We start from the raw sequence: 11,667 nt of genomic DNA, 5'->3' as shown, positions 1-11,667 counted from the left end.
CAGAGGGGGACAGGCAGACAGAGGGCGAGAGGCAGGGAGGGGGAGAGACAGACGGGGGAGAGAGAGACAGAGGGAAAGACAGACAGAGGGTGAGAGGCAGAGGGCGAGAGGCAGGGAGGGGAAGGCAGGCAGGAGAGGAAGGAGAACAGGCAAGGAGTGGGGACAGAGAAGGAGAGACTTGAGTCACACAGAATCCATCACAGGGGCCCCATCTCCCCAGTGCCATCCCAGGCCAAGAGAAACTGTTAGTTTGGCAAACAGGAATTGATCTCATAGCGCAAAGCCAGACATAGAAAATGAACCGGTTAGGTAAATTTACAGAAGGCAGGTAAGCCTAAATGGTCACCAGAGAAGGGGGCTGGGGACAATCGGGGCCAGAAGTATTAACAGGAAAGGGCTTTGGCAAATGGCAAGAAAGAGCCAGCAGCTTCTAAAAGAACACACAGCTCTCTGGTTTAAGAAAGTGAGTGATTCGGGATGTGATTCGGGGTCACTCCCTGAAAGGCCCACCCCCATCCCCCTTCCGTGAGCAGCCCCCCACCCCCACCCCACCCCAAAGCTTATGAGAGCACCCCCTCCACAACCCCTCAGGCCAACTGGGATAGGGAGGAAGTGAAACTTGCCTCCGACAGGGGCTGCGAAGCAGCAGCCCACGCCCACAGCGCAGGCCGACACCAGTAGGTCAAGCTGCCCAGGCACGGTCTGCAACAGAGGAGCGCGGGGACGAGGAGGTGGAGGGCTAGGGGTGCTGGGTGGAGGACCAGGAACGACAAAGGGACCGGGCGGCCCCCGAGGGAATCGCGGAGGGTAACTGACACTGGGGCTGGCGGAGGAGCGGACCATGTGCGACCTCCCCCAACCCCGAGGCACGGCCCGGATCCGGGAGAGGGCGTCAAGGGATCAGCAAGGGCTTAAACAGCGGCATCGTCTGGCTCGAAGAGGCGGGCCGGGGACACGTGGATGCAGGCTGCGGGAGCGGGGGGTTAGCGCAGTGCCCGGCTCAGCATCGCGGCCAAGGCAGCCCAGCCCCGCGCCAGCGCGCACAGCCCCACCTCCTTTGCCCTTCTCAGCCTTACCTCATACACCCCACAGAACACCGACATGAATTTGCTGAGGATGGCCGCGCAGATGCTGGCAATGTGAACAAAAGGGCCCTGGGAAAGAGGAGGGGGACGAGGGGTCAGGGGCAGGGGTCGGGTGGGGGTGCCTGGTGGCATTCTTGGACAGACATCGGTTGCTGCGGACACTGTACCAGGGGCTAGAAATACAGCTAATATAGAGTTATTCCTTCACAGAGGTTCAACCCAGGGAGGAAGGGAGGTGAGGCCTAGCACATTATCATTTCAGAAAATTCTAGAGGCTGTGAAGAAACTGACTAGTCAAAACTATGGTTTTTCTAGTAGTCATGTCTGGATGTGACAGCTGGGCATAAAGAAGGCTGAGTGCTGAGGAACTGATGCTTTCGAACTGGTGCTGGCGAAGACTCTTGAGAGCCCACTGGCACTGCAAGGAGATCCACCCAGTCCATCCTAAGGGAAGTCAGTCCTGAACATTCATCGGAAGGACTAAGGCTGAAGCTGAAGCTCCAATACGCTGGCCACCTGATGTGAAATACCCTGATGCTGGGAAAGACTGAAGGCAGGAGGAGAAGGGGACGACAGAGGATGAGATAGTTGGATGGCATCACCGACTCAATGGACATGAGTCTGAACAAACTCTGGGAGATAGGGAAGGACAGGAAAGCCTGGCGTGCTGCAGTCCATGGGGTCGCAAAGAGTCAGACACAACTGAGTGGCTGAACACCAGAAGAGAGAGAGGAAAGACAAGGGTGGGGTGGGGAAGGTCACAGCTGAGTAGGGCCTTGATGGACATGAAGGCAGAAGCCATGGGGTTCTCAGTAGAAGAATGTTTCAGGCTGAGGGCACAGCAAGTACAAGAACCTGGAAGGGGGCAGGCTTGGTGGCTGAGCGGCAGAAACTGCCTTGTCATTCCAGCACTGGGAAGGAGGAGTAGCCTCGGAGGACAGAAAGGAGCCTAATCACCACAGGCTCCGGGAAATAAGTTTGGACTTCATTTTGAAAGGAAAGGAGGGACTTCTCGGGGTGGTCCAGTGGTTAAGACCCTGCACTTCCACCACAGGGGGTGTAGGATCGATCCCTGGTTGGGGAACTAAGATCCAGTATGTCGAATGGCCAAAAGAAAAACAACAAAAAAAAAGAAGTGAAAAGTTCTTTGAAATTCCTAGCAGCAGCAGCAGCAACCAGAAGGGCAGTTATTTCTGATACCATTTCTAAAAGATAACTCTGGTTGCAGCAGGGCAAGAAGTTACATGTAACTTCTTACAAGGTTACAAGTAACCTCGAAAAAAAGCACAGCCTCTTTTAGGTCTCAGTTTTCACAGGGTTTGTCTGGATTGTCTCTAAGGCAGTGGTTCTCAGCTGGGAGAGATTCTGCCCCCAGGGGACATCTGGCGATGTCTGGAGACTTTCCGATTGTCACAACGCCTGGCTGGGGGGCTACTGCTGGCTTGTAGGAGGGACAGGCTGGGGAGGTTGCTAATCCTACAAACAGCACAGGATGGCCTCCTAGAACCAAGAATTACTGAGCCCCAGATGCCAGTAGTGATTGCCCCAAAGGTGACTCTGGTCTAAGCTACTCCCAGCTCTGATGTTTTTTGTCATTGTGCCCCAGGGTGAGAACCTTCCCTGTTACTCTAGGAATCGCGATGGTCCCAACCTCCCCACCCCCACCAGCTCCCGCTAGACTCTGTGGCGCCCTCTGCTGGAGGGCCTGCCCAGCTCAGCCCGCAGAAACTGGAGCCTTACCTCTTTCCCTACAGGAATGCCACTGCCCAGCCCGGCGGTGAGGGCCACTACCTTGGCCACGAAGGCCTTGAGGGTGAGATACTCCTTCAGGACCACCCCGCGAAGAATTGTCTTCATTTCAGGGATTCCAGAGCCTAAAAGCGTGTTGTTGTTTTGTTGTTGTTTTAAGTGATTACGTGCAAGTTTAAGCGGGAGGTTAAAGGTAGATGGACATCCAGACAGTGGACAAGGGATGGAGCGAGAGGTTTTGTGGTGGCGGGGCGGGGGCGGCGGTTGGTGAGCGGGGAGAGCGGGACAGCGGCAAAGCCAAGAACAAGTTTGGGAGCGATGGGGAGGAGATGCTGTGGGTTATGGTGACAGCGTGACGCGGTGGGATCTGGGAAATTCTCACCGACAGCCTGGGGAGAGATGAGCTGGCAGAAGAGGGCGCTGAAGAGGATGAGGGTTAGGGGGAAACCGACCCAGACCAGGAATTGCAGAGGCAGGCTGGGCTGCATCTGGTAGTAGGACCACTTGTAGGCTGCGGAGACAGGCATCCGGGCTCAGTCTTACGAGGATGGACCGCGTGTCAGTGCTGCCCCGATGCCCGCAGCGTGGAGAGCCGTGCTAAGAGCATGCTTGAGTGGCCACTGTCCCCGTTGGACCTCAGAAGTGGCTCTATTCTCATTTGACTCGTGGGGGGATCTGAGCCGGGGGAGGTGACATGACTCATTTGAGTTCCCACCACCTGTGGGAGGTCGAGTGGATGGCAGTGCAGTAAACCACAGTGAGGGTACCTCCTTAGAGGCTGTGGGCACCCAGCCACTTGTTACCCTGGCACGAGGGGCGCCTGGGACTCCACGTTTCCAGTTGCCTGAACTGCAAAGCCCTCGGAAAAAGTAGCACAAGCTGGTCACCCTGTGAAAGTGGTGCCCACAGCCTGGCTGATAGAAAGGGACAGGGAGAGTGGATCTGGGTCTGTTGTCCTTGGACTAGAGTCATACCTGTTCTCCTCTGAGCACCGTCCCGAAGCTCCCCCAGCTTACCCTAGGTGGAAACTCTAGAACAACCTCAGTGTGGGGAGGGCTAGGGGGGCAAAGGGCCACGTTACACCTACCCTGAAGTGTTTTGGCACTGACATAATCCATGCACCAGCTAACCAGAGCCATCAGGAGCCCCAGAAGCACCAGAAAGATCCAGTCTTCCCCTAACTTTCTTCTCACCACGAGTCCCAGGCGGTGCATACAATCTAGGGAAAGAAAGGACAGAGGAGCAGGTAACCAGTCGCTGCTCCGGGTGTGCGGCTTAGGGCTGGGAGCTGAGGGCCTCTAGGAGTCCGGTCTGTGTGTCTCATTCCCTGAGTTCCTCCTCACCTCTCTGCCCTTCAGAAGGCACCAGAGTCCAATTCCCCTCTGGCTACTTGATTCCCTTCTAAACTCTGCTTTCTTGGGGCTGTGTGGGAGGGATGGTGGGAAGGTAGTGTGAGAAGGACACGGGAGCCGTGTCTTTTCCTTGGAGGAGGGCTTTGGTGTGCAGATGGGGACCGTGAGTCAGAAATACGCAATGAGTCTTCAGAGTTACTACCCTAATCCCTGCACCTCTTTCCTCTCCAGACACCTCCATTCCCCCGTCCCTGTCACCTTGACATTTAGAATAGTGATCCTCATCCTTGCTGTCCACGGAAGCGCTGGAGCCCATCGTCTTGGGCATCTCGTTGTCCTGCTCCTTGCCTGAGAACTGCCCTTTGTGGTGGCCATAAATCTGGATAGAGGGAGATGGGAAAGGTCTGTCTCGTTGAAAAGTCAAAAGAAATAGAAGGAAGTATATAGAAGGAAATGGCAACCCACTCCAGTACTCTTGCCTGGAAAATCCCATGGACGGAGGAGCCTGGTAGGCTACAATCCATGGGGTCGCAAAGAGTTGGACGTGACTGAGCGACTTCACTTCACTTCATATAGACCCACAGATAAATCGAACAAACAGCTTTTTAAAATCCTGGCTGTTTTGTGCCCTGTGACAACCTAGAGGGGTGGGATGGGGTAGGAAGTGGAAGGGAGGTTCAAGACAGAGGGGACATATGTACACCTATGGCTGATTCATGTTGATGTACGGTAGAAGCTAGCACATTGCAAAGCAGTGATCCTCCAATCAAAAATCAATAGATTTTTTTAAAAAATCCTGGGTGTTGACAGCCTCATGCAGGGTCACTTGGGTCATCAATGCCCTCCACTCCCCACCATCCAACCACACAGTTCCCACTCCTCACCCTTGTCCATCCATCCACACCCCTGCCCATCTGTACTCATCTCTCTCAACAGCAGCCTTCAGCAAGGGAACCAGTTCCTACTCTGAAGCAGGGATACGAGAACTGTGCTAAGACTGGGCATCTGTGTCAATGACATGTTTTGTGTGTCACTGCTTCCTGCTTCTTGGTCCCTCTGTCGCTTCCCTGGACCCCCCTCACACTGACATGGACGGGGTGAGGACAGGCTAGCAGGTGACTCCTGGTGGCTCCTGGCTTTGGTGTGTCTAGCTTTAATGAGGCTCCTCGGACGCCCTGCCAGGCTTAGAGAAGACCCATCCCCGTCCCCTCCCTGTGCTTGTAGGCACACACTGGACGCCGCCCCCAAAACTAGAGTGTGTGTGTTTGGGGTGTTGTTTGTGTGCAAGGTATACTAACTCCTTTTAGCCTGCCCCACCTCCACTACACTAACTTTGTCCTCTGGGGGCAGGGTCAGGCCAGGCCACGTTGCTGGTTCTCGGAGAGCCTGAGTGGAAGAGATCTGATTTCACAATACGAGCAGTTGAGTTTATGCCTGAATCCTGAGCAGGAGGCACTAATACTCTGCTCCGGGATGAGGTTAGTGACCGAAGGGAGCCATGCTTTCCTCCATGCCCTCCCCAGACCCAAGAGAAGACATTTCCCATGGGGGCCAGCACGTGGAATACCTCAACCCACCTTAGATCCCAGGCTGGAGGAGATGAGAAGCAGGGGCTACATACCAAACCTGAGCTGGGAAACACTAAAAGAGTCCGATCTTGGGACTTCCCTGGTGGTCCAGTGGTGAAGAAGCCACCTTGCAATGCAGGGGACTTGGGTTCAAACCCTGGTCAGGGAACCAAGGTCCCACATGCTAAGCCACAACTACAGAGCCTGAAGGCACTCTGGAGCCCAAGCCACAACTAGAGACTCCATGTGGCACAACGAAAGATCCTGTGTGCCACAGCTAAGACCGAATGAAATCAAATAAATAAATACATTTATAAAATAAAAATAAAAGAGCCAAATCTGTGCTGGCTGGACTAGGACTCACCATCTGAGCAGGGCTGGGAGTGGAAAGAGAGGTCAAGCCTGAAACAGGCGTATTGTCCGGATTCCTGAGTGTAGGGCCAGGGATGGGAGGATGGATGGAAAGATGCTGACAACTGATAATTAATCATTGGGCAAGGGGCACTTGGGGATTCACTACACCACTCTTTCTATTTTTGTATAAGTGTGAAATTTCCATAATAAGATTTAAGCAGAGAAAAATGAAGGTCCAAGCTCCGCTTCTTTGCACCTGCCCAACCTGACTTCCCGCGTCCCTTCAGCTTCACACGAGTGTGCTCACTTTGCTCGCCATCACCGGAAGGCGCCGCAGCTGCACCTTTACTAAGCTGACATCCCACTCAGACCACATACCCGGCGACAGAGAGCCCAGGACCATGAGTGGGGGGTCTTCCTGTCCAACCCCGCACTGTGTTCCAGGCTACCTTCTCCAGGAAGCCCGCTCTGACTCACCCCTGGAGTCTCCCCTGGCTTTTGTGCCCTTGACCCCCAGCTGATTCTCCAGGAACTGCCCCCACCCACCATCCTCAGGACAGGTCAGGATTGAGACCTGGATTCTCTGGATCCCCAGCATGGAGATCCCCAGCCTAGCCCTCAGCTTCCCTGCCCTGCCTAGACCCCCACGCTAAAGGAAACACAGTTCCACCCCTCATCAGCTAAAACATTTTAAAATCCTGATTTCCTGGTCCCCCCCACCCCCGCCCCCGACAGGTTCCATCCTGTCCCTCTATAGGCACATTCACTTGCTGAACTTAACCCGGGTATTTATCTGCAACAAGCTCCCAATCCTGTCCTTCGGGGATGCCCCCACCATCACTACCCTTTCCTCAATGTCTACACCTGAAGGATATTTACCCTGGACTCATTGGAAAAGACCCTGATGCTGGGAAAGACTGAATGCAGCGGGAGAGCAACAGAGGATGAGATGGTTGGATGGCATCATTGACTCAATGAACATGAGTCTGAGCAAACTCCAGGAGGCAGCGAAGGACCGGGAAGCCTGGCGTGCTGCCGTCCATGGGGTCACACAGAGTAGGACACGACTGAGCAACTGAACAACAACAAACCCCTAGTTAGTTCACCAGCCCCCCACCCCCACCTCACCGAGATCAGAGCTCTGTATCTCTCCAGGTGCTACCACCACATGGGACCTCACTTGATGAATCCTCCCACCTGCAAGTTTGATTACATTTCTTCTGCTCATTTGACACTGGTCTGTCTTGGATCACTGACCATGCTCTTCTGTCCATTTTCTCCCCTTATCCCCGCCTCTCTGCCTTCTGCAGAAGTGTGGGTGTGTGTGTTCTGCTGAGGGTGGGAAGGGAGAATCTGGTGGTGCCTGTGTGCAGGGTGAGGGGCACACAGAGGTGTGGGCTCCTCTGCCAGTCCCCTCGTGTAGCTTATGTAAGCACGGGCTCGGCACCCATGTGTGGCTCTGCCTTCTCCCCCCCACATTTGGGGGATTCAGTTAGTAAAGCTTGTGTTCAGGTACACGTGTATCTCTATAGAAGGTGCCCACCGGGCTGAACCCAGACCTTTAAAGAATGTTCATATTTGGAACACACGACCATGTACTTTAAGTTAGAAAGATCAGGCTGCCCCCTCTAGCCATCTGCCTCTCCATTTCCCCCTATCCGTGGCTCCTCTGGCTCCTGGACCCCACCGCCCCCTCCTCTGAGGACTTTACCTGTGTTGGGTGGGCGCTGGCACGGGGGCCTGCGTCCCTCCGGAGCCTGCGCTGCAGACCCCCGTCCTCGGAGGGCAGTCCGTAGCTGGTGCAGTGCTCAAAGGGCATGTACTGGTACTGGGGGGTGCTGCCCCACCAGCTGGGCTCACCCCCGCGCGGCTGGGCCCCCAATGGCTCCATGCCCCTGCCCCCGGCCAGGCCTCAGCCTGCCGGCCCCCACCCTCCCCCGAGAACAACTCCTTAAGCCTCTCCTCCTGCCTGTCCCCAAGGCGTCTGGGGCAGCGTGCCCACCCCCGGCTATTTATAGCCATCTCTCCGTCACATGACCCCCCCACTGCCACATCTGATCTGCTTGGGGTCGAAGCAGGTGTGAGAGCTGTGCGGGGGAGGGGTGGGGACAAGAACCTGGGGGGCAGCCCCACAGGGAATTCCCCCAGCAGGACAAGCACCGGCCCACTCCTGCGTCACGAAGAGGATTCCAGCCCCATGTCACTGGTCTGGCTATAAATACTGTCCAGATCAGGGTGGAAGACTGCTTTGAGGCTTTTGGACCTGTGTTCTCCCCGAGTCTGCACACTCTAAGCAGCCCATCTCTTTTCTTCTTCAGTCCATCCTTCTGTGGGGAGGTAGTGGTTGGGAGCTGGGTGGAGTGATTCTAGGGTCCAGAAACACTGGGGAGTGGCTCACCTGGGCAAGTAAGCCGTGCCTCTCTGCCGTCTTCCCCTGTGGGCTCGTCTCCAGCTCTGGGTGCCCCCCAGGTTTAGTCCTCATCTGTCGGACCAGCTCTCCCAACTCAACTGATGTTCAGCTTTCTCCTCCAGCTCTGCCTTTTCTTATCTGCCAGAGGCCACTAGCGATGCTTTGGGGTCATACCCTTGACCCCACCTTTATCACCACTGGGCGTGGGGCGCAGGGGTAATAGCCTTGGGTTCTGGTATTTCTCCTACTTCCCGGACTGATCCATGACAGCCACACAGCAGCCTGGATGTTCAGGGAGGGACTGAGCTTCCATTTAGAGCACAGAGCATCCCCGGGAGGGCTGTCAGGGCAGGTGAGATAACAGGGGGGGAAGCAGAAGCGGGGCGAGGGAACTGGGGTAGCCCATGGAGAGATGGGTGTGGGCGTTTCTCACGATGAGCCCGACAGACATAAGAGATGACAGGGAAGTACCCTGCTATTCTTCCCTTTTCAGGTCAATAAATAATTTTTGGCCAAGGCCAAACTACTCTATATGGCATTATGCTTTTTTTTTTTAGACTAATTTTCCTAGTACAGTCCTTCCCTTGTGAACTATTCACTATTGAAGGAAAGCTATAAACATGAGCCAATGTGTGGTTTGGGATTCATCACCAAGCAAGGTCTGTCCCAGGAACTGCAGGGTAGGGACACTGAACGTCTGGTCTACAATTGAAATTTGTCCCAGGCTAAATGGGACTGTCCAAAGCAGGTGGAAAGATGACTACCACTAAGAGCACCTTTTCTAACATAAATCTGAAGACCTGTAATCTACCCACAAAGATGACAAATGTGTGATTTGAGGCCCTGGATGTCTGTAACGTCTCCCTTCTCCCCAGGCAGAAAATAAGAGAGATCTAATGGGTTGGTGTGAGATGGAAGAAACACTTTCTTTTAAGCTTTTTTTTTTTTTAATATTTGTCTATTTATTTATTTGGCAGTGTCGAGCGTCGGTTGCAGCATGTGGGATCTTCATGGCGACATGCAGGATCTTCTGTCGTGGCACACAGCTTCTCCAGCCGTGACACACATTCTCTAGTCGTGACACATTCTCTAGTTGAGGCACACAGATTCTCTAGTTGTGACACACATTCTCTAGTTGTGGCGCACAGGCTCAGTTGTGGTGAACGGGCTCGACTGCCCAGGGATCAAACCCATGTCCCCAGCATTGCAAGGCGATTCTTAATCACTGGACTGTTAGGGCAGTCCCAAAAGAAAAACTTTAATAAGGAAAATAGATCGCTATGAAGAAAGAAAATAGATTGCCAAAGCGAAATTATTTTCTTGCGGGGAGGGGGGCTTCAGAAACAGAAAAGATTTCCACCCCTTTGTGGAGGTGGCTCCCCTGAAAGTAGTCAGTTTTTGCAGGAACTTGATAATTCCAAGAAATAAGTATCTAATATTTCTCCAGTGTTCCTGAGAAAATCAGGTCCTGGTTGTGGATCCCAAAATTTGAAGGCAAGATCATGGGCGTTAAGAAAACCCTCCCAATCCACCAAGCCACCTGGAAGCACCAGCTGCACTTCTAAAAACCAGACTCTGAAATCAGGAGGGTCAAGGAGCTCTCCAGCTGCTAGCTCTGAAGGGTAAGCATTTGAGAGTAAGGATCTTGAGTCTTAGCTCAAAGATTAAAATCTCCTGGGTTATCATCCTGCAAGAGAACAAGAAAATAAAATATAAACTGTGCCCATCCCACCCCCAACACCCCATGGGTTCAGTGCTTTTATTCGGAAGGACAGTGATGCGTTTCTGGCGAGTCCTTTGAAAAGCTCCTAAATTTGGAAACAAATTCACAATCATGCATTTACCTATGATATGTATACTGAATAAGATATGTATTCTTTGGGGTTTTAATAGATTTTCTTGAGGTCCAAGCTTAAAACCTATAAACCTATAGGCTTATGGAATTGCTATTTGAAGGAAGGTTGCTGAAATGACCATCCAGGACACAGGTGCGTGGGAGTGTGTTGGGGTATAGAAGGTTGTGAACGACCTAGCTCCTTGGGATCCCCGTATCAACTTAAGCAGGAACTTTCTCCCTGGGTGACACCCTTGTTTTCAGATTCCCACCTCTTGAAGTCTGGGCTTTCCAACTGTTGGACAATACACCATATTATTCTTAAGGGGCTTTAGTCATGACTTGCCCGTTCCACATCAAGCCTAGCACCGGACCCATGACCACAAACTTTCTGAAATTTCCCTCAGGCAACTGTAACTTCCTCTGAACACCCCTCTTTGTAGGTAGTCATTTCTCGCTGGTAGTCATTTCTCCTCTATGCTTACTGAACCTTGCCTCCCAGATCTTTCAAAAAGGCCTGGTCCCTTCCCTCCCCGGCATATGACGCCTTCCTGACAATGGACAGGGCTCTTTCTCCCTCTTCTGGATGTTTGAACACTAGATACACTTTTTCCCCTGTTCTCTGCCCAACAAGGGCTAAGATGGAATAGTCTTTCTTTTGGTCTCAGGCTCCTTCTCACAACTCAATGGGGGAAATCTATAGCCCCAAAAAGTAAGGAGGGAGGAAAAAAAAAAAACTTTTGCTAAGAAAAAAAGTCACAGAAGCAAAATTGTTGAACTCAAGCTGACAGATTGTTACCCATTCTGGCCTCTGTTTCCTTAGAAAGGCAGTTAACTTGAGGGTTATGGAGAGAAAAGAACGGACGTTAAAAGTCAGTGTCTGCGCCAAAGTGAGCGCCGAATGTTAACTTGTGTCGTTAAACTGAGGTTCACGCTCAGAGATGGTAACAGCATCTGTAATGCGTTAACCCCAAGTGATCCACCACACATCCTCCCGCTTCATCCTCACACAGTAGCATCCTTCATTAAGGCAGCAATGATTTACCCGTGTTTATATGAGGGCGAGGTTAGGTACCTTAGCCAAGGTCTGATACCTTAAAAGGACAAGCCAGTATTCAAAATCTATTTAATTCTGGAGTTTGTGTCCTTAAAGCTACAGCTTTTTCTTCTGTATATTGAAGTTTCTGAGCCTCATTTTCCTCTTCTGAAGAACCAGGGCGATGACACCCTCCTGGCTTGTGGGAGGATGGTGTAAAGCTGCAAGCACAGGGCCTGTGAGACGCAGTGTGTTCGGGCAGCTGGAGCAGTTATTAAC

At 52.8% G+C, this 11,667-nt stretch overlaps 1 protein-coding gene across 2 annotated transcripts in view; it reads right to left on the bottom strand.

Moving 5' to 3' along the window:
• Window positions 1-8,094, bottom strand: part of CLCN1 (chloride voltage-gated channel 1) — a 36,805-nt gene extending 28,711 nt beyond the window's left edge. Inside the window, exons 1-6 of one of the 2 annotated variants that reach the window (XM_040260057.1) lie at window positions 7,820-8,094; window positions 4,445-4,565; window positions 3,922-4,053; window positions 3,217-3,345; window positions 2,826-2,959; window positions 1,077-1,154 (exon numbers count right to left, since the gene is read on the bottom strand). In XM_040260057.1, the coding sequence (XP_040115991.1) occupies window positions 1,077-1,154; window positions 2,826-2,959; window positions 3,217-3,345; window positions 3,922-4,053; window positions 4,445-4,565; window positions 7,820-7,999 (774 nt within the window). In that variant the 5' untranslated portion in view covers window positions 8,000-8,094. The remainder of the gene's footprint in view (window positions 1-1,076; window positions 1,155-2,825; window positions 2,960-3,216; window positions 3,346-3,921; window positions 4,054-4,444; window positions 4,566-7,819) is intronic. The other variant, XM_040260058.1, reaches the window with a different exon arrangement.
• Window positions 8,095-11,667: the final 3,573 nt, after the last annotated feature.

Source organism: Oryx dammah, unplaced genomic scaffold (genome assembly GCF_014754425.2).
Source record: "Oryx dammah isolate SB20612 unplaced genomic scaffold, SCBI_Odam_1.1 HiC_scaffold_18, whole genome shotgun sequence".
Lineage (NCBI taxonomy): Eukaryota > Metazoa > Chordata > Mammalia > Artiodactyla > Bovidae > Oryx > Oryx dammah.
This window is presented reverse-complemented; position numbering and strand designations above follow the sequence as displayed.